Source organism: Cervus canadensis, chromosome 16, assembly GCF_019320065.1.
Source record: "Cervus canadensis isolate Bull #8, Minnesota chromosome 16, ASM1932006v1, whole genome shotgun sequence".
NCBI classification, from domain to species: domain Eukaryota; kingdom Metazoa; phylum Chordata; class Mammalia; order Artiodactyla; family Cervidae; genus Cervus; species Cervus canadensis.
In genome coordinates, this window is record NC_057401.1 from 34,857,678 (window position 1) to 34,879,761 (window position 22,084).

A 22,084-nucleotide genomic window follows, 5' to 3' on the forward strand; every position below is an offset into this window, starting at 1 on the left:
CAATAAATTTTGCAATATCCATATGCTGGAATATTGTGTAGCTACTAGATGAAGTAGCTCAGTGAGCTGCTGAATGCATATGATTGACTACTGACATTAGGAATCACAATTACAAGGTTTATCTAGAAGTATGAAAAAAACAACATGAATAACAGGACAAAATAGAACTCAATAATACCCATTAAAATTATCTATGAAATAAAGCAGGTCTGTATCAAATTCAGAAGGGATTAGGGCATACACATGACATTTTGGGGGTTTGAGTTTTTCTGCTGATTGCAAATTTGTGATCAGATGTTTTGTGCAACTCTTGTTCAGTTGGTGAAAGGAAAAGAGGAGAAAAGGGAGTGAGAGGGAGGAGAGAGAAGGAAGGGGGATGGTAAAAATGGACCGTTCAGGTAGAAAGGGGAGCAGAGGTAGAGGAAGATGGTTTAGAAAGCTCCCTGCAGTGGTCACCAGAGCAACCTGTGCCCTCCACCCCATCCCACCCTGCAGAACACTGGGTAGGCTCCTCGTCTGTGAGCTACATGCATGCGACGTGATTTCATCCACCAAAATGTGTGAATTTTTTCAGTTCATTAAATACACAGAAGGTATAGAAAAAACCTTCAATATACCCACATTACATTCACAGATAGGCGTGCTACTTAGAAGGAGCTTTGGCATCTAAGTAATGTGGCTACCTGGAAGGTTCACCAACCGTCCAGTGAGCTACCTGAGCGTTTCTAAGGGTATGTGCTGCTTGGTCTGGGCAATAACCAGTGAGTGGCATCCATGAGCAAGGCTGAGTGACAAATCTGGGTCTGGCCTTCTCCAGACTTTCTGAGCTCCATCCCTGAGGGTGACACAGAGGACTCAAGTGTTAGTAGTGGAAGTTCTTAAACAAGCCAGAAACCCTTCTCAGCTCAGTAGGCTAGCAACAATGAGATGCCATCCCATTCCCCCCTCCCCCCAGAAAGGCTACAATTAAAGACTCCCAATATCAAGAGTTGGTAAGGATGCAGGTCAACTGGAAGTCTCCTTCATTGCTAGTAAGAGTATAAATGGTGCAACCACTTTGGAAAGCTGTTAGGCTGCTTTTAATGTAATTCCACTCCTAGGTACATAAATAAATGCAGATGCCTAAAAAAGACTTGTAGAAGACTGGGCATGGTGACGAGTCATAATAGTTCAAATGCATTCCATCTGTTTCCTTTCTCTGGGATGATGGACTGCCCAGGACAGGGTTTTCTCATGGTAGAGTCCAGGGGCACCAGAAGGCAGAGGAGGCTTGCCTTGCCTCTTTTTTTTTTTTTTTTTTGCCTTGCCTCTTGAAGCCCCATTGAGAACTGACGCATGGTCATTTCAGTCCTTTTTCTGTTGGCAAAGCGTCCACTGAGCATTTACTACAGGCTTGACTCTTCTCGGGCATTTTAACCTTTGCAAGTGAAGTGAAAGTATTAATCACTCAGTCATGTCTGACTCTTTGAGACCCCGTGGACCACAGCCTTCCAGGTTCCTGTCCATGGAATTCTCCAGTCAAGAATACTGGAGTGAGTTGCCATTCCCTTCTCCAGGGGATCTTCCCAACCCAAGGATAGAACCTGGGTCTCCTGCATTGCACGCAGATTCCTTACCACTTAGCCACCTGGGAAGCCCAAAAATATGGTACACTTTACGAATTTGTGCATCATCCTTGTGCAGGGGCCATGCTAATCTTCTCTGTATTGTTTCAATTTTAGTATATGTCCTGCTGAAGCAAGCACAATGAGGTGGATACAGTAATTATCCCCTTAGATAGATGAAGAAACTGAGGCTTAGGGAACTTAAGCAATTTTTCCAAGGCCACAGAGCTGGTAAATCCTAGCAAGGATCTGAGTGCCGAGTCAGTTCCAGAGCTCCTCACCCTGAACCAGGATTTAGAAGACCCAAGATCCTGCCTGCCCGCTCCTGGCACAGAAGCCTGGGGAGTGAAATGAGTTGAGGTGTAAATTTTTAAATGGCTTGAAAAAGTCACTTAACCTATCTGGCTTTCCATTTCTTGTGTAAATGAATGTTACATTGGATCTCTAGGCTCACTCCAGGTATAAATTTAATGCCAGAGTTGTGTGAACTCAGTAGAATACTTATGGTTAACTGACAACAGCTATAAATGGATAATCTGCTAATCACTAAAAGCAAGCCCACAAACTACCCCTGATTTCAAGCAACTACTCTTAAAATTTCTTTATGTAAAATAGATATCGATTTAATTCTTTTTTTAATACTGAATATTGCTTTTTGGCAGAATCTTTCTGGTAGGAAAAAGTAATTCCTTGTAAAATTAAATCAATTCTCCCTGTTAATGCAGGATTTCGCTTTAATCTTTAACTGCAAATTGCAGTTCCCAGGGAGGCAGAAGCAAGCTTCTGGCACATGGGTTTTCCCCTCTTCATTCTGTGGGTGGGGGGTGGTTAGAACACGGCTGATACCCCAGGAGACCTCCCTCTGGGTGTTCACACACACATGCGAATCCCATTCCAGCAAGAGCAAGAGGAAGGGCTGAAATTGTATCATGGTCTATTGTTCCTTAAAATAACCTCCTAATGTTCTCTGAGGATTTTTTAAAAACCCTCCTCTGGTCTCCCAAAACAGACTTACAGACTTAGAAAGCAGCTAATTTCTACCTGTTTGCATTACCATGCTGTTTGGTAAAACAGGATAGATGGATAGGTAAATGGGTAAGTAGATGGGTGGATGGCTAGGTGGGTGGATAGGTAGTTGGACAAGTAGGTAGATGGGTGGGTGGATGGTCAGACTGGACAGATAGACAGGTAAACACACACACTGTACCTCTGTCAGGAATGCTTTTTCCATCCCACTCTCTTTCACCTAATTAACTCCTATTTACATGTCAGTTCTCCTATCAAACATTGCTCCCTCCAAGAAGCCTTCCCTGATTCCCCAATCAAGGTCAGGTCCCTTCACTGTCCTTTCATGGTTCAGTGTTCCTTTCTCCAGAGCACTAATCTATATGTAGTTATGCACTGTCAGTACAATCAAGTAGATGTTTAATGTTGATCTCCTCATCTAGGCTGTACACTCCATGAGAACAGGGAGCATGTGTGAATTCAAAGGGAAAAAAGTGAACAAACAGACCAAGCAGGCTATGAGCTTTGAACTTCATTATAAAGAGGTTTCTACTGTAATCAGAGAACTGCAGTATTTAAGAAAAGAAGAAACCTTCAAGGTCAAATGGTACTCACGGAATGAAAGAACCAGAGTTCTGAGGGAACCTGTGGTTCAACCTCCCACACAATGTAGGAATCTCTGCATTGTAATGAGATTTGACCTGGATGAACAAAGTGGATGAACAAAGTGTATAATTCTTTTCAGAGTAGGCATTTACTTCCTTGGGAAACATCATCTGCTCTGGTTACCCTGAAATCCTAAGACATCTTAGTTCACATGTTAGTTCACATAAGTGATGATTTTCTTCTCGTGCTTTTTCAATCAATTAGTAATTCTATCTATCCCAATGCAAGGCATTAGGGATGTGTGTGTATGTGTACACCCCTATATTAATTACGCAGAAATCATATTTTTACCAATGAAATCATTTAAAGTGCACCAAAGTGTTTCACTCTTTAAAGGAATTTTAAGGTAAATTCTTCTATAAAGTGAAGCATATTTTAAACTTTAGATTATCTGACCCCTGATGTGTGCACTTCGAGTCTAGATTTTCAAGCTGAGCTTTCTGAAAATGAGACACACCTCCAGCACTGGATTTTACAATGAAGAGATTCCTCAGAAGGATGACTGGGAGCACTTTATCATAATATTTAATAGATGGAGATTAAACTGGTTCTCCCTAGTATGTCCCAGAAGACAACCCTGAGTTCCTCCCTCCTACTCCATCTCGGGTTAGTGAGGTGGAGATTCCGTCCTCCACTCAGACCTGACCCTGCTGCCCAACTACAATGGTGTCCATCTGCAGACGCCTACGAGGCCAGCTTGCATGGCATGTGGAGGATTCATCCGAGTGTTCTTAGGAAATGAGCTCATCAGCTATTCCCTGAACCTGATGCCAGCCACACGACTTGTAGCGAGGAAGAGACTAACGTGATCGACACTGTGAGTACAGGCAGCACTGTACCCAGTCCCGGAGACCGATCTCATGGTTGGTCTACAAGCTGAGCACAGTAGTCCTCTTCTCCTTCACTAGAGGCTGGGCTAGGATGGACCTGTGAGCCAGCTCTGGGATGTGAAGGGAAGGCTGCTGGGGGAGTCTTGGCAAAGATGCTCCTCCTTGATAAAAGGAGAAAGGGCTGGAAAGAGACGCCCTTTCTCTCCATTCCCTTCATCCTTCTTGTTTGGGACACTGTCCTGTTCTGGGACACTGTCCTGTGAGAACATGACTTTTGGAGTTATGATATCCGTCCTGCACTATGAAAGGAGGTACTACTGACACACAAATATTAGAATCCAGACCACAAACATCAGGTCTCAAGCGACGTCGTGGAGTCGCTGCACCAATCCTGGGGCCTCACATATCCAAGAAAATGAATGCTAAATGTCTTCATAGTTTGAGCCACTGTTAATCCAGCTCTCAGCTACTTGTAACCAAATGCACTCCTGATACAAATCACAACCTAGTCAATATTTTATATCAGTGTGGCACATCACATTTTTCAAAATACTTACGTATCCATGACCTCGTTTAATCTCGCCAACAATCTTGAAAGAAAATAGTGCAATTTTTATTATCTCTCATTTTACAAATATAGAAACTAGGATTTTGAGAGAATTCAGTTCAGTTCAGTTCAGTTGCTCAGTTGTGTCCAACTCTTTGCGACCCCATGAATCACAGCATGACAGGCCGCCCTGTCCATTACCAACTCCCAGAGTTTACACAAACTCATGTCCATCGAGTCGGTGATGCCATCCAGCCATCTCATCCTCTGTCGTCCCCTTCTCCTCCTGCCCCCAATCCCTCCCAAATTAGTCTTGTGTGAAAAAACAAAAAGAACCAAGATTAAAACAGATTCAAGACTCTTCGCTTTAGTCCATGGCAAACCATGGTCCCCAAGGCAAATAGTCAACTGGCAATCTAAGAATGCTTTTGCATTTTTAAATGGCTGGGGGAAAAAAATGAAAGAACAGTAATATTTTGTGACACAAGAAAATAACATGAAATTTCAAATGTTAATTGAAATGTTAATTTACCCATAAGTAAAGTTTTATTGGAAAACAATCATGCTCATTCATTTACATATTGTTTATGCCTGCTTTAGTGCTTCAGTTACAGAGCTGTCACGGAAACAGACTCTGGCCCACAGAGACTAAAATATTTACTACCCGGCCCTTTACAGAAAAAATATGCTCACCCCTGGGTTAGTACTATTATGCCCACTCAAAAAAACTACATTCCAATAAAAACTGTGTCCAGCATTTAGGACACCATATTTTACATCCCAACACAGTGATCTGAGGTTTGGTTTACTTTGGTTTGCTGTTTGTCTTTTTTTTTTTTCATCATCTGAATATAACCTACTGACAGCTTCATAATCCCCAGACTACCCAGATAGGAGCAGGGAAATGTCTTGACTAACTGCTAATTAATCAGTCTGGCTTAAATTCTCCCCTCTGTAAACACCAGAGCACATCTGTTTAAAACAATATTTTGATGAAATAGTCCCTCAATCATAAAGAAAAAAACTAACATCCCAGTCATGCCAGGCTGCAGGAGTGTTTCTTCTCTGAGAATGGCCGTCACATGAGTGTCAATGAATCATGCTAAATTTGGTGCTAAACATACAGACTTCCTCTGTGGCAAAACTATGGGCAACCATATTATGTAAATCAAGGTTATGCAAATCATAAAAAGCAGATAGAAAGCAAATACATCATTTTATTTCATAAATCTTTTCTTGTTTGGATTTTTATAACATAACATGTAATCATCAATATAGTTCACTGAGAAAATATATACAAACATCATACAATACCTAGTACATATTTTGTGCTCAAAAACTAGTTGAACCTGAGATTCCATGAATCATGAGAAGGAAAATTTTTAAACCACTTAATTGTTAAAATAGACTTTTTTTTTAAAGTATGCATCTTTAGCACATAAATTTGAGGAACCAGTAGTCTAATAAAATCCATCTGAAAATAAGTTTTTTCTCATTCTTGTGGCTTTGGTTTAAACCACTTCATAGAACCCCTAAACATGCCTTAAAAGATACAATGCCAGCTCTATTCCAGCCAACATGGTTTTGCCATGTTTATAAACCTTTGCATTGTTTTAACACAGAGACAGCATGCTAGTCTATAAAGATGCTTTTAAGAGTTTTAAATTAAAATTACACTCACCCCACTATCATCATCAAGTAAAGGTTTGAGTTCTCCATTATAAAAGGTTCTTTTTAGGACATTAGAGATCTAGGCTCCCTGTCACCCAGAGAACTCAATGTTTTGAGTTTATCTGCTCCCTCTGCTGCCTGGTTCTGTGGTAATTAGCAGGCTCTTGGAGCTGGGCTGACATCTCATGTGATAGAAGTGTACTAGCAAAGAAGTAAACACAAACAGCTGTGTTCACTCCAGCAATGTTCAAACCTTAAGCTGAGAGAAAGTGCTGAATCATAAAGGAACAAACTGAGGGATAATAACTCTTTCAAAATTCTAACAAAGGACCTAAAGGTTACATCTAATAGGACCAACCATCCAAAAGTAACGGGGCTGTAAAATATGCAGACTTTTCAAAGATAATAGTTGAACATGTTCTTTCTTTCCTAGACAAAAGCTTTTTTGTAATGACTGCAAATTCTCTGGAAGAATTGATAAAAGTTAAGTCGTTTCAGTCATGTCTGACCCTTTGTGACCCCATGGACTGTAACCTGCCAGGCTCCTCTGTCCAAGGGATTCTCCAGGCAAGAATACTGGAGTGGGTTGCCATTTCCTCCTTCAGGGGATCTTCCTGACCCAAGGATCGAACCTGCATCTCCTGTGACTCCTGCATTGGGGGTGGATTCTTTACCACTGAGACACCGGGAAGAACTGATAAGAATCCAATAATTGTGTTCCCTAGGAATGGATGGCTTAAAGGTGGCAGGGGAGAAAGAATCACTGATCAATAAAAACGCATTTGTGCCTCTTGAGAGGTGTAACATGTACAGGTGTAATCTAGCCACGTAGTTGCACAATTTAATTACATTTTTTAAATTACATACTATACACCACACAGGCCTCAAATAGATCAAAGTTACTGAAAGCACACAATACAAGTTTTGACTTCTAATGAAATTCTTCCCATCATTTAACAAATACCATTTATGTGCGGCAGAGGATGAGATGGTGAGATAGCATCACCAACTCAATGGCCGCAAATTTGAACAAACTCTGGGAGATAATGGAGGACAGAGGAGCCTGGCATGCTGCAGCCCAGGGTCACAAAGTGAAAGTCACTCGGTCGTGTCTGACTCTTTGCAACCCCATGGACTATATAGTCCATGGAATTCTCCAGGCCAGACTACTGGAATGGGTAGCCTTTCCCTTCTCCAGGGGATCTTCCCAACCCAGGGATCTAACCCAAGTAGGTGGGTTCTTTACCAGTTGAGCCACCAGGAAGGCCCAAGAATGCTGGAGTGGGTAGCCTATCCCTTCTCTGGCGGATCTTCTCGACCCAGGAATGGAACCAAGGTCTCCTGCATTGCAGGCGGAGTCTTTACCAGCTGAGCTACCAGGGAAGCTACCACGGTCACAAAGAGTCGGACACAACCTAGAGACTGAACAACAATAATTTTTATGCTAGATACTAAGGATGCAAAAATTAAAATATGGTTGCTACCCTTGCAGAATAATTGGTCAAATGCATGCAGGCAATTATATATAATGGGTACAAAGTACAGTAGGACAGAGGAAGGATGCTCAATAAACACTGGGTTATGTATTCTGAAATCTGTATTTCAGCCTCCAACAGTCACCTGGCGACACCGTTTAACCCAGGAACAGTGTTGTTCCTGTTCAACATTGTGAGGTCCTCTTTTGGAATCAGTGTGCAAGCTCTATCAGTTGTCCATTGCCAGAACAATGGTGTGTAATAACCACAAAACCTCAGTAACATACAACAGGAAGTATTTATTGCTCATCTCGGGAGTGATCAGAAAGGCAGCTCTGATGATCTTTACTAGGCTCATTTACATGGGTGGGGACAGGGAGGGTAGGAGTCAGCTGGCTATCAGCTGACCTTGGCTGTCACTCATCTCTGATTCTTCATTAGGCTTGCCCAAGTGTGTTCTCATGGATAATGGCAGAGGTTTGAGAGAATCAGTGCAAACATATTGGCCTCTTGGGTCCCACGCTCAAAAGTGGCAACCCTCACTATCACTGCATTTCAGTGGCCAAAACAAGTCACAACGCTGATTCAGATTCAGGGGATGGGGAAACGGACTCACTTTTATAGTGACATGACAAAGAGCATGGCTACAGAGAAAGGTGAAGAACTGAGCCCATCACTGCAATTAACCACCAGTTTATACCAGAGGAGCAGTCTCTAAATCTGTCTCTCTAGTCTCTATCACTAGAATTTATTTCAGATGACTTGGTCTTTGCCCCCAATTAAATCCACCTTCAAAATCCAGTTAATTGCCACCACTGAGTAGGGGAATGCTAGCTCATGCCTTTTTATGTCCCTTGACAACTGCCAACACAAGGCCTTAGGAAGGGAAATGCCTGAACGATTTATATTAGATGAACAAATACATCCACACATCCTAAAAGTGCTTTGAGCAATAGCTGCATATTGGGACATGTAGTCTCCTCAGGTGACCATTTTGAAATGGACGTCACATTTTAACATGTCAGTGTTCCTGTGTTTGTACGAAAAAGTGATCCATTACATTTAGGTCAGGCTTCCCTGGTGGCTCAGATGGTTAAGAATCTGCCAGCAATGAGGGAGACCCCAGTTCGATCCCTGGGTTGGGAAGATCCCCTGGAGCAAGGCATGGCCACCCACTCCAGTATTCTTGTCTGGAGAATCCCCATGGACAGAGGAGCCTGGTGGGCTACAGTCCATGGGGTCACAAAGAGTCGGACATGACTAAGTGACTAAACACAGCACACTTAGGTCATATTCCTACTATCAACATTGTAAAGCCCATGCTTTATCCCACTTACCTTACTTTTACCTTTTGTTTTTCCCTCAGAACTGCACTTTCCAACCTTTCATCCATTATTTTTTGAATAATGAAGTCATTCTACAAATATGCTCTTCCCTAAACTTACGTTGGGTATATTATGCACTGATCTTGCACTGGCTGGAGAATGACTCTGAAGAGGATAACAGTGACCTACCTTGGGGGTTGTTCTGCAAAAAGTTACATGATGGATTCCTCAAAGAATGGTCTGCAAATGTGCTTTTTGTAGTATTAATTCTTTACATTTCTCAAGCTGACTTTCTCTCACAGAACGGCCAGGACTTCACATATGGTTGGCCAGATCCTGCTGGAGGGTAAATTATGCCCCAGGAGTCAGTGAATTTCTTGGTGGAGGTATTAACTCTTTTTGGGTCACTAGGGTTCCACTTAGAGCACTGCAGGAGGGCAGTCATTTATCAAATAGCACCTCAGCAGCCAGAAGGTATTACGTGCAACATAAATTATTCCCAGGAAGTCCTTTATGAACTCAGAAAATCTGGTTTATTATCTCACCTACTCACACAGATACTTCACACAGTATCCCTGTGAAGGAGAGAACAAGCAAGAAGAGAAAAATAGGTGAGGCTGGCGAGGCTAGAATCTTCTTAAGCTCCTGCAGCTTGTCAAGGACAGAGCTCCAATTTGATCTGCCTGATCCTTGGCTTGACTTCCTCCTAACCAGGTCTCAGGATTTGGGGCTCTCAATTTGAAGTTTCTGCTACCTGGGAGGAGGTGAGGCAAGTGAGGTGCCTAGGATGCAAAAGGAGAAGCCTTAGCTCCTCCCATAGTCTTGGCCCTGCTGCTGATTCAACGAGGGAGTCTTGGATAATTGCTTAGAAGAAGCCACAAAATTCACACATATGTTTCCTGCTAGCTTCTATTAAATCTGTAAATATTTTCTAAATTATGTATTTGGCTGTGCCAAGTCTTAGTTGTGGCATGAGGGATCTACTTCCCTGACCAGGGATTGCACCTGGGCCCCCCTACATTGCAAGCTTGTAGTCTTAGCCACTGGACCACCAGGGAAATCCCTAAGTCCATAAATACTGATGAGGATTCATTAGTTGTTTTCCCACAGTGAGGAAAAGTGGAGAAGGCAATGGGGGCGGGGGGGGGGGGATATGATGGCAGAAAAGGCTGTCTTCTTGTTTTGTTACCAAAATTGGAAATGGTCAAATGGTTGGTCTATTTTAGGCCAAAGGAGAAGAAGCCAGGTTGAAGTCTGTGTGATGCAATTAATACGTGGCAAAGCGGTCCCCTGGCATGTTTTGGCTTAAAGGTCCAAATACTGAGTCCTTGCCCCAGCATCAACCATCGTCTTTGGCAGTATCTCTAGCTATCGCCTATGTTTTACATCTTTAGGAAGACTCCAGAAGCTCTGCAGCAAGCATGATGTGGTCGAAAAAGGATTAGGATGCAGGGGTCTTGACTCCCCACTCAAATCTCTCTCAACACATCTTTGTGCCTTTGTGATGAAATGCTGTGTAGCCGCTGTCTAAAAGCCAAATATAATGGACTACTCAGGAGGGCGGCTTGCCTGGAAAATCCCATGGACAGAGGAGCCTGGTGGGTTACAGTCCAAGGGGTCGAGAACAGTTGGACACGACTGAGCGACTTCACTTTCGCTTTTCACTTTCATGCATTGGAAAAGGAAATAGCAACCCACTCCAGTGTTCTTGCCTGGAGAATCCCAGGGACGGGGGCGCCTGGTGGGCTGCCATCCATGGGGTCAGACATGACTGAAGCGACTTAGCAGCAGCAGTGAAGGAGTACTTAGTGTTGTGCTCTGCCTGGAAGATCTGCTACTCTGTATGCATGTGTGTTCAGTCACTCAGTCATGTCTGACTCTTTGTGACCCCACAGGCTGCAGCCCTCCAGGCTCCTCTGTCCATGGGATTCTCCAGGCAAGAATATTGGAGTGGGTAGCCATTCCCTTCTCCAGGGGATCTTCCTGGCCCAGATATCAAACCAGAGTCTCCTTCATTGGCAGGTGGATTCTTCACCACTGAGCCACCTGCAAAGCCCTCTGCTACTCTGCGTGTTTGCTAAGTAGCTTCAGTTGTGTCTGACTCTTGGCAACCCTATGGACTAGAGCCCACCAGGCTCCTCTGTCCATGGGATTCTCCAGGCAAGAATACGGGAGTGGGTTGCTATGCCCTCCTCCAGGAAATCTTCCCCACCCAGAGATCGAGCCCATGTCCTTGTGGTTCCTACATCGACAGGTGGATTCCTTACCTCTGAGCCACCTGTAAGCCCTCTGCTACTCTGAAAGGTGGTAACTGACTTCTTTTAAAAGTTTTGTTCCCCATTTGGCCAGACACCAACCTCTACCACCAATAAAAAGTCGAACTGATTTCTCTGTATTTGGACTCATTTCTTGGCTCAACAAAAAAATACTAAGTCCCAGTTTGAAAGAATAAGATACAATATATCCCCCGTGTACTCCCCACTGCTGTCCTTAAAGCACACGTGCAAATGTCGGTGCACTCACAGACACCAGTGAAGTCATTTGATCCCACGTTTTCTCGATAGTAAGAGTGTGTCACTCACTCACAGAATGACCTTGGATAAGTCACTTAACCCTCTCTGCCTCAGTTTTCTCTCCTGGTAAATTGAGATTAGACTCTAAGCTTCAGGTGCTTTCCAGCTCTGGAATTCCTTAATTCAATAGGTGATACAGTTCCTCAGAGTTACAACTTCAACCTAACTGGAATCAGCAAAGTACAGCCCTCAGGCCAAATCCTACCTACCACCTCGTTTTGTGCAGTCTGAGGACGAAGGATAGTTTTCATGTTTTAAATAGTTGAAGAGAAAAAATAAAGAGTAGTATTTCATGATGTGAAAATTATATAAAATTCAAATCTCAATGTCCATAAATAAAGCTATATGGGAACACAGCTGTGCCTGTTCATTTATATATCTTCTATGGATGCTTTTGCCATACAAGGATAGAGATGAGTGGCTGCAAGAGAATGGCCTGCAAAGCCTAAAATATTTCCTTTATCTACCCAAAAGAGCCTGCCCTTTACAGAAAAAGTTTGCCAAACCTAACTTGAAGCCACTAGACCCTTTGCAGAGTAAGAGTCTGCTGGAACCCTCTTACCTGATTAAGGTTTTATTACCAGGAAAGAAGACTCCCATAAAGTAATCCTAAGAACCAAAAACAAAATTCTGGGTAATTAGGCAATTTGATCCCCATAAAAGAAACTGCTGGAAATCACTGATAAATCTACCATGTCAATGTCAGAATCAATTTCTTAAGAGAAACAATTTACTCCAAAGGAGTTATCTACTTTACAATTTAGTCCTTACAAAGAAGTCAATACAGTCCATTTTTCCCTGTTCTTTTTTTTCCCTCTTTTCTCTTTAAGCGGTTTGAAGGATAGAACATTTATCTTTCTTTTATGAGTAATCGTATCACTGGTGAAAATGACTGTTAAAGAGTGAGCGAGCATGAAAGAAATGCCTGCCCAATAAAGTGGTGACTTTGAAAAGGAAATTGCCCTGCCCCAGTGATGGATTCGGTCTCGGCCGTCATGACCCATGTTATGAGGAAGTCCAGGGACCCAGGTCCTGGCCCTTACAGGCAAAGCAGCTGCAAGGCTCCCCTGGGAGCTCACCGGGACTCTCTGTGAAGGGCCAAAGGCTGCTCTGCCACCGCACTGCCCCTTCAGGTTGCAGCACACAGCGCTGAGTCTGCAGGGACCCCTCCACCTAGCCTGGAATGTCCCCCCCTTTGCTCCCCCTCCTCTCCGCCTACTACCCTTATCAAGCCCCAGTTTGAGTTCCAAATATGGTCATACTCAAGGCCCATAGCCTCAGGATATCCTGTATTCTTTATCATTTTTTGTTTCTGTTTTCTCTTCCTCCCAAGGATCTGCCTGCAATGCGCGAGACCTCGGTTCAATCTCTGGGTTGGGAAGATCCCCTGGAGAAGGGAAAGGCTACCCACCCCAGTATTCTGGCCTGGAAATTCCAAGGACTGAATAGCCCATGGGGTCACAAAGAGTTGGACACAACAGAGCCACTTTCACTTTCACTTTTTCTCTTCCCCTGGACTTGGGGCACCGGGAGCACCCATGATTTTGACATCTTTCAGTTAAAGATCCACAATGAGTTCTGATGAAGATAATGATAATGGTGAAATGGGAAATCAGCAAGGTGATGAACTCTTTTTTTCTCAAAGAGGAGATGAGATGCTTGAACCACACTTGCTTCTCCCCTTCTGAGTTTCTGGCAGGGTTTTCCAAATGAGAGGCTGAGATCTAAGGACACTGTGAGATTTCTTAGCAGTGTGTTGTTATTACTTTATCAGGGGACCACCCACCTATTCAGCACAAAAGTGGTATTCTTCTGGACAGCAAATTGTTCTCTTCTGGATGATGTTGAGGAACATCAAATCAAACATATCTTTGTCTCCTAGAGAAAGGAGAAGATGCGGACACAGAGCTATTGGGGAGTCCCTACTTCCAGTCCAGTGTCTGGGGAGTTTGAGATGGTGACATCAGGCCATCCCCTTGTGCCCAATGCTTGATTCCTGGCAGTCACTCTGGAAGCAGCTTTGTTTCTCATTCTTTGTGAAGGTCTAAGATTTTTGTCAATATCAATTGCAGTACTTTTAAACATTGGGCTTTATAGTGGGGGATCTTGAAAAATTTTAGAATTTTTCACTTCTTCTGTAGTCGTCAGAATGTTGTAATCATCTAAAAAATGTCCTTTCAAAACTATAAGTATTTGCTTTAACTCTAAGTTAATTTTACACTTTCTTTTATGTTACTATTTAAGATAATTAGTACTATTTCAAAAGGATTTAATGTTTTGGAAAAGTCTGAGTCCTAGAACCTATCAAAATAGGTAAGCCTCTTAGTTTGGCTCTCAAAAAGAATCATCATATTAATGATTATTATAATCATTAGGGGAAAGAAAACTAACTGATACCTCAACCCTGGCTGCACTTAGAACAACTTAAAATACCAATTCCTGGGCTCCACCACCCAAGAAATTCACATTTAATTGCCCGGGAACAAGGCCGAGGCACGGATATGTGTTTACAACCTCCCCAGGGTTCCACTTGCCAGGTAAAAATCACATCTGAGCACCTCACATATACCTCTATCACGGCATTTATCATTTTATACTATGATTACTTGTGTACATGCCTCCCTCTCCTTAGAGATGGTAAGCTTCCAGAGAGAGAGGAGTCATATCTTATTTATCCTTGAGTCTTGTAGTAGACAGAGGTTTGTTAAACTCCCAAGTGCCTGCTATTAACACAGCTCCTTCTGGGTGCCCAAATCCTGCGGAGGGAAGGCAAAGAGGAACTCTAGCAAGTGTCTTAAGTGAAGATGGCCAGTCTTGGAACCATGAGACCCAACAACGTAGACATGGGTGATTAGTCCGGGAATAAGAACCTGACCAAGGTCTGCTGTGCTCCAGGGTGTCCAGTAACCTGTATGTCCTGACTCAAAAGCTCTCCGCCCATTTCGAGCACCTAGCTAGTGCCCAGTGGGGCCAATAAGATCCTCTCACTGGAGTTTAAATGTGAGATCAACAGAGAGCTGAGCAGTTGGTAGCAGGAGCAGAAGCCAAGAGACAGTCGGAGAAAAACAGACAGAGAGGAGCTGAATCACGTTGGCGGCTAAGCCTGTTAGAAGGGACGGCAGATGCCTGTGGCTCAGGGGGGCAGCACGATAACCCAGTCACAGAGCCGGATCCTGAATGACCTTCCAGTTCCTGAACTTCAATCCAGTTTTCGTGAGGCCTGGCTGGGTGGCCTTTCCGGAAGGCTTTTCGGAGACACGTGGCTGAGCACTGGAGATTCCGGTCAGCCTTCCTTCCACAGTCAACTCCCATTACTTAGGGTAAACTAGAGGTATCTGTGCTCTGCAACACCCCCAAAATCCCAGTCAGCACAATCCCCAAGGTCTAGCACTTTGCCTGGCACAACAGCGAGCACTAAATCATTGCAAATGTTTGGAAGGCAGGACCATCTCCAGTTGAAAAGCCTTCAGAAAATGAAGAAATCACTCACGGTTAAGAACGCTGGCGAGGGTCGCCTTCAAATTCCAAAAACAGTGTTAAACTAGTATAAGTATATTAAGCTTAGCCCATTTTCAAACCCATCTACATTTCTACTGTAATCTATCAAAGAAGGATATGTCACATTCTGCAGAACTTCAGTAGGCATCCTAATTTCAACTAAGGTATGTCTGGATGACTCGATTTTCACTCCGCTTAAACTTAAATCATGGTAACATTAAAAAGAACAATTTTCCTCCCACGCTAACGTCACTGACAAACCTCCAAGGTAGCTGATATTTGTCTTTCAAGAAGTTTAGTACTATGGGCTCTTCCCCCCACACTGCCACACACATTTCCCTGTCTATTGTCTGTATCAGTTACTCCAGGAACACATACTCCTCAACAGCCGGATAAGTCATAAAATAAGAGGTACATGGATGTAAACTGAGCCTGTTTATGCTCTCCCTGGCCCCAGCTAATAAAATAAAAGAGGTACCACTGAATTCAGGTCCAATGGCTTCCGGAAAACAGGTTTCTGCTTAGCAAAGACATACCTTACTCAGTACATTATTTTAAAGGTAGAGCTAATTTCATGCCCTGGGTGAATGCAACGGATTTATGGGGAGAGTCATGTGCAGGGTGTGTAAGGACTTGCCCTCCTCACGTCCTCTACAAAAGAAGGCTCTGGCGCTCTGGTGGTGAGCAAACCAACAAAAGGAATGCCTAAAAGGTCTCACAGAGATCAGGAATGGGCGCTGGGTCCCTGCTCACTGGAAACTCAGCACCCAAAGCAGTGCTTGCTTAGGTCTCCCATCTGCATTTTCGAAAATAAAAGGTTTAGTCCAACCTTCCCCGACCTGTTCCCAATCAAGTGATCTGAGGCCTCTGGAATTGGGATTCTGAATGTATGTGTCTACCCCACGTCTGGTATTATATTACAACAGCATGAAAATGGAGCCTAGGACCGAGGAGCGGCCAGCCTCAGAAGCCTTCTTCATTGCCTGCCGTGTAATACATGATATGCAAAGCCTCTGACTTCAGCCAGCAGATATGTGGAGACCGTGTTGGCCCTAGCATGGGGACTAGACTAATGTGTGTTTAGGTCAGAAAGCGAATCAGAAAAGCCACTGGAGGGCACGTCATGGGGTGAGAGCCCTATAAATTCTGCCCCGGTCTCAGCGTCCCCTGGCAAACACTCGGCTTCCCTCCCTGGGCCGCTGCACATCTCTCCTTCGTAGTGCTGGAGAACTCCGGCCAGCAGCAGCCCTCCTCGCTATTGCCTTCTGCCCTGCAGAAAAGCCAGAGAGCTAGACATCGAGGTGGAAGGAAAGCCTTCGACAGGCGCGAGGAGAGCCCATTGCAGCCCTCCACTCGACGGAGCCCCGGCTCAGACAGCTAGGCGCGAGGGCGAAGCCCGGCGCGGGCGCCGCGGTCAAGTTCGGATTGCCCCCTTCGGTTGGTCCGCGCAGAGCTCAGCACGTTCCTCCGGATCTTCCCGGCGAGGAGGAAGCGCGAGCCCGGCCGCGTCTCCACGCGCTGAGCGCTCTCTCCCTGCACCCCGGGGAGGGGCGCCTCGCGTCACCCACTCGCACCCGGAGCCCCCCGGTTCGGGAGCTCGGGCGCCTCCTCGCTGTTCTCCTTTCCCTCCCCGTCGCCGCCGCCGCTCGACCCCTCCCCTCCCGGGGCCCCGCGCCTCCCCTCCCCCACCCCGGCCCCCGGCCCGGGCTCTCCAGGACCAGCCTGCGCTCCTGGCGCCCTCATGTCTTCGCGGGACTCTCGGCGCCGGTTGACGTGGTGTCTCGTTCGGATTTCCAGGCTCAGCTCCGGCGGCAGCATCAGCCCGGCCCGTCTCGTGCTCCCCGGCGCGGCGCCCCAAGAAGGCGCAGAGCGCGGCCGCCGCCGCTGAACCGCCCGCCGCGCCCCGCGCCCGCGCGGCCCCGGCTGAGAGCTCGGCGCGCGCAGCCCTGTCACCCCTCAACCAAGGCAGCGGCGGCTGCTCGGACCTCGCCTTCTGGGGGTGCGGGGAGCCGGCGGGGGAGCTGTCGGCATCCCTCGCCCTTTTCACGGCGGCGGCGGCGGCGGCGGCAGCGGCTGGAGCCTTGGCCGCCGCCTCCTGCGTGCCCTCCCTGCCGGGAACGGCCCCAGGATTGCGAACTCGTGCCCCTAACCTGCTGGGCGGGGCTCCGCGCTCCTGCCCTCGGCCCGGATGGGTCTCCTGGCTGGGACTCGGGGCTCCTGGAGTTAATGTTCAGCTGGGGGTCTGCGGAGACCGGATCCGAGGTGAGTCGGGGAGAGGGCCTGAGGGGAGGCGGGCGCGGCGGGCTGCGGGGCGCTGGAGACAGAGGGGGGCGCGGCTGGACCTCAGAACGGGCAGTGAGACTAGGAAGAGAAGAAACTAAGAACCGAGACGCTCGAAGGACAGAGGAGAAAGAGAAGTTGAACTGGAGACAGGCTGGCCTTGCGGAGGGGCAGTTTGCCTTTCCACGTGGGCAAAGATCTCTGGGGTCCCTGATGCCTCTGGACCCCGGAATATTCGACAGGGACCGTTTCCCTCCCCGACTCGGCGGGGCGCTCTTCCGTCAAGTCCCGGGAAGGTGCCGGGCTGGGGTCGTCTTTGAAGCCACCACTGCCAAAGTTGGGTCCTCTGTGGAGGCGCTGCTGCATAGATATCATTACTGGGGTGTAACTTGTTTTGGTCTGTTCCGAGGGAAAGTGTAGGCCCCGGGAGGGGCTGCTGCTAAAGGTCCTGAGGACCTAAAAACAGAGCGCTCACCTCCTCTGGAGCCGTCTTGCAAATCTACATTCCTCGCCCTTTTCTGAACCCGGTTACTTGCATGAGCCCGCAATTCCAACTAACCATCCGCGTCGAGGTTAAGAGAGGGGCTTCCGGGAGAGCCCAGGACCCGGGTCTCCGTCTGCCACAGACTCTCGAACCTCAAGGTCTCCCCTACGCCATCTAAGTGATGATTTGAATGACCGCTTTTCTCCTGCACTGTGCCACCTCCCCGGTCAACACTCTCCACCACTACCTTGCACAACCTCAGGGCTGATTTCGCCGCCGTTTGGTTTCCAGCCCCTCTCGGGGCGGGAAATAACTTTCCGCGGACCTCCCCAGCCTTCTGGCGCCTCCCTGGTTTCGGCGGTGGCAAACCGGTCTGCAGAGCCGACGCGCGCGCTCCGGGGGAGCGGCCCAACCCCGTGCTCGCAAGATTTTTGCTCATTGGTGGGGGCAAACACAAGTCTCCTGGGCGCTGCCGCGGATATGTTAGAGCGCACTCGACTCTTGCACAGTATTTTCGATGTTCACTTAAGTATTCCAAGGAAGAGATGCTGCTTCTAACCTCACTCACGCACCTCCACCCGCAAAGCTCCAATGCGAGCTTCTGGGCTTCCGCCCCGCAGCGACCCGGTCTTGCACTGAGTTTCGCCATATCTTCGCTTTGGCAGGGTTCAGGGACAGTAGAGCCTTTTCAACAAGTGTCAGGTGTCCGAGGAGCCCGCAGCGTCCCCAGCCTATTCTCGCAAGGGGTTCGGGTGCACTCTGGATCTGACACACGGCCTCGGGCCCTTGACCCATTCCCTGACTGTCTGCAGAAAGAGTCGCTCATTCTTTTCCCTACCGCGGTCTTGGGCCCAACTGAGTAAGTCCACCGTCCGTTCAGGACAGAAGGCACAGCTGACAAAAGCAATACATCTTTCAGCAACTTCTGTCCGTATTCCAAAAGAAAGCCTCCAAATTACAGCGCGCCCCCACCCACCCACCCCCCGCCTCCCTTTTTATCCTCCTGAGACCTGGATCTCGAGGGCAAACCTCCCAGCCTGCCAGACACGGGAAAGTGCGGGGGCACTGGCGGCGGGAGCGCTCACCCGCGGTGAGGCTGTCACCGAGACGCGGGGGAGGGAGGGGGAGTTCAAAAACCAGGTTGCCGAGAAACCAGCTTAAATGGGGCGGGAGAGAAAAACCCGGGAGAGAGGATGAAGAGTAATAGGACAGGATGAACAGCAGGGATGCCCGGTGAGGACATCCAAAAGTTCCGGGGGGGGGGGGGTAATTTGGATTCGGAGGGTGGTGGGGAGCGTTCGTGCAGCGGTTCTAAAGTGGCAAGGCAGTAGCCCGGCCGCGTGGGCGCTTCGGAACTCCGGCGGTTTCTGGTGCCCCCTGGTGCTGGGAACTCAGAAGCGCCCGGCGGCGTCTCGCAGTCCCGCTCTCTGAGGCGTCCGTCCTTTCCGCCCCAGGCCTGAGAATCACCAGATGCCGGTGCCCGCGACGCTCCCCTTTTGCTCTGCCGGACGCAGAGGGGAACCAGCCTGTGGGGTACCGGAACGGGTGCGGGGGCACCTGGCGGAGAAGGAGAGCTTGTTTATTACCGCATGTGGCAGCGCGTTGGGCAGTTGGCGCGCGTAGCAGAGGCTGCTGGTTGCCGCAGAAACGCACATCGGACAGATGTGCTTTGAGAAAGCGATAAAGAGACCGACAGGGAAGCCACTGGATGTGTTGAGGGTGGGGATGTAGAGACCCCACCGGGATCTGGGAAAAACCTCCCCGTAGACCGCTGTGAACGCTCAGCCTCCAGACTCCCTCCGCCCGGCAAATACCGGGAACTACAAAGCCGCTGTGACTGCAGCCTGCGCCGGCGGTGCTCAGAGGGGAAAAGGCGCCCTTCTCGCCCGCGGGAGGTGGGCGAGCTCTTTTCACCCGGCGGAGGGCGGGGGCGGGAGCCTCCTTTGGACGAGGCGGGAAGTTTTCCTCTGTGTCCTCTTTTGCCAGCTTCGTCACACTTCTAATTGAGGATCTCCACGACCAATTTAAAAAGCCCTCCGCCTGCCAAGCAGAAAAAAGAAAAAAAAAAAAAAAAGGAAAAACCCTCTTAATGCGGAAGGGAAACCTGGTGCCTCTGTCGCTTCCTGTCGGCGGGCACCGCGATTTGGGACGGCGCATTAACCGCGCGCCTCCCTGCCCCTCCCGGCAGCCAGACAGTTAGCACGCGCCCGCGAGCTGGCACCCGGGCAAGGGGGCGGGAGGCCTAGCGTTCCCGCGTCGTCTGCTCGAGCGCCTCGCAGGGCTCGTTTTGCACGGCCTGGGTGAGGTGTTGCCTGGGGGCCCCCGCGCCTCAACCCACAACCTTTCTTTTTCCCCGGGTTTGTAAACCAGCCAGGAGGGCATGGAGCGCCGGGAGCCGCAGGGTTTAGGAGTTCGTGGTCCCTACAGACTCCCCAAGCCCAACAGCTGCGTAGCGAACAAACGCCCAAGGGATGGAAAATGCATTCGTCTCCGCAGCGGTGGGAGGTGGCGGTCGAATTAAACGCTTCCCCGGTTGGCCTGCACCGGAACCCGGCGGGCGTTCTGGGTAGAGATGGGGGTGGGGGCGGTTGCTGGAGGCGGGCGCTCCTAGCGACTGATGGAGAGGAATGGGGTCGAGGTTTTTTACTTTTACCTGGAAACTGCTTTACTCTCTTCCACTGAAAAAGTTCAAGGAGCTTTTCCTAAGAATCCCTTTTACTTGGAGGAACGGGGATAGTCAACTGCATGAATCTCGTAATTTCCGCTTTAGAATGCCCTTGGAAATTAGAACGCTGGCATTGGCGAGGCACCTCAAGGTGCCCGGGTCTCCTCCCCCCGCCTCCGCCTCGCCTCCTTATTGCGTGGAACTGGGCCCTGAGTTGAGGGTACCCTTTTTCTCTCCCGCCCTCCTTTCTAGGGGTGCGAGGATTGAGAAGCCAAACGGAGCCCCCTAAGAGGAGCTGAGCCCCCACCGTGCGCCCTTTCCCGGTCTCGACCGGCGCTCCTGCGTAGCGTCCCCTACAGGCTACGATCGTCCAGGAGTGACTGTGACCCGGCGTGGGGCGCTCGAAACCCCTCTGCGAGGGGAAAGGATTTAAGGCCAGAATCTTGCAAAAATGCAAAAATAGAGTATTCGAGTACACCACGAACAATCCCTCCCTAACTGTAACGCTAAAGCATTTGTTGAACGCTTACGTTATGCATGGTTAGGCCTTTTCATATGTTAATATTCGTAACCTTAAGAAGTGGAAGTAGTATTTTAAACCGAGTTGAAACTTTGTAAAGTTCAGGAGCTTAACACAGATATTCCTGGACAGCTTCAAAGTCTTTTAAGTCTCCACTGGCTTCTTGTTTCGACGACAAAACACGAATTGAAAAGGCAGGAATAAAGCCTGAGCAGGGTTCGTGGTGCCACTGAGCCTGACCCCGCCTAGCTGAGGACAGGATCAGGACCCCGGGCGGGCTGGTCTCTTGCTTGTGTTCAGGGCTCGTTCTCCAGGGGGTTCTGTGGGAGCTGCTGGACGGGGCGGGAGCACAGGGTGAGGGTTGCCCGGTCGCCCCCCAGAATGGAGATGGGGTTGCGCGCCAGTACTGTTGTCGTCGTATTGGTACTGGCAGGGGGAAACAGCCCTGCCCCGAAATCCGGGGATCCGATGGCGGAAGAAAAAGGCAGTTGTCTGTTGGAAGCCAGAGAGGCGCACCCCGGAGCAGGGACAGGCAGGGCGCTGGGAAGGAAAGAAGGGTGGGGGTGCCCGGGGAAGCGCCCGGCCGCAGCGGTCCGGAAGGAGGGCGGTGCCAAGTCTGGAGGGGAGCCCCGGGGACCCGCGCGGGCCCCAGCATCCAGGCCTAACGTGCTCTCCCCGGTTCTGCGCCCCTGCCCGCCCGCCCGCACAGGTGCCGCCGCCGGACGGGACTCTAAGATGAAGTTATGGGATGTCGTGGCTGTCTGCCTGGTGCTGCTCCACACCGCGTCCGCCTTCCCGCTGCCCGCCGGTAAGAGGCCTCCCGAGGCGCCCGCCGAAGACCGCTCCCTCGGCCGCCGCCGCGCGCCCTTCGCGCTGAGCAGTGACTGTAAGAACCGTTCCCTCCCCGCAGGGGTCACCCCCACCCGCCGCCCGCACGCACC

At 48.6% G+C, this 22,084-nt stretch overlaps 1 protein-coding gene and 1 non-coding gene across 10 annotated transcripts in view; one reads left to right on the plus strand and one right to left on the minus strand.

The window, feature by feature from the left end:
* Positions 1-1,638: 1,638 nt before the first annotated feature.
* LOC122454693 lies at positions 1,639-1,745 on the minus strand. The gene has a single exon (XR_006273498.1). It is a non-coding gene; the product is annotated as a U6 spliceosomal RNA (small nuclear RNA).
* Positions 1,746-16,978: 15,233 nt separating this feature from the next.
* GDNF (glial cell derived neurotrophic factor) overlaps positions 16,979-22,084 on the plus strand; it is a 28,461-nt gene continuing 23,355 nt past the window's right edge. Inside the window, exons 1-2 of one of the 9 annotated variants that reach the window (XM_043489162.1) lie at positions 16,979-17,456; positions 21,853-22,029. In XM_043489162.1, coding sequence (XP_043345097.1) covers positions 21,879-22,029 — 151 coding nt within the window. In that variant the 5' untranslated portion in view covers positions 16,979-17,456; positions 21,853-21,878. Of the gene's footprint in view, positions 17,457-19,167; positions 19,192-19,274; positions 19,854-20,103; positions 20,259-21,469; positions 21,498-21,852; positions 22,030-22,084 lie in introns of those variants that run through there. The other 8 variants (XM_043489165.1, XM_043489156.1, XM_043489161.1 and 5 more) reach the window with 8 other exon arrangements.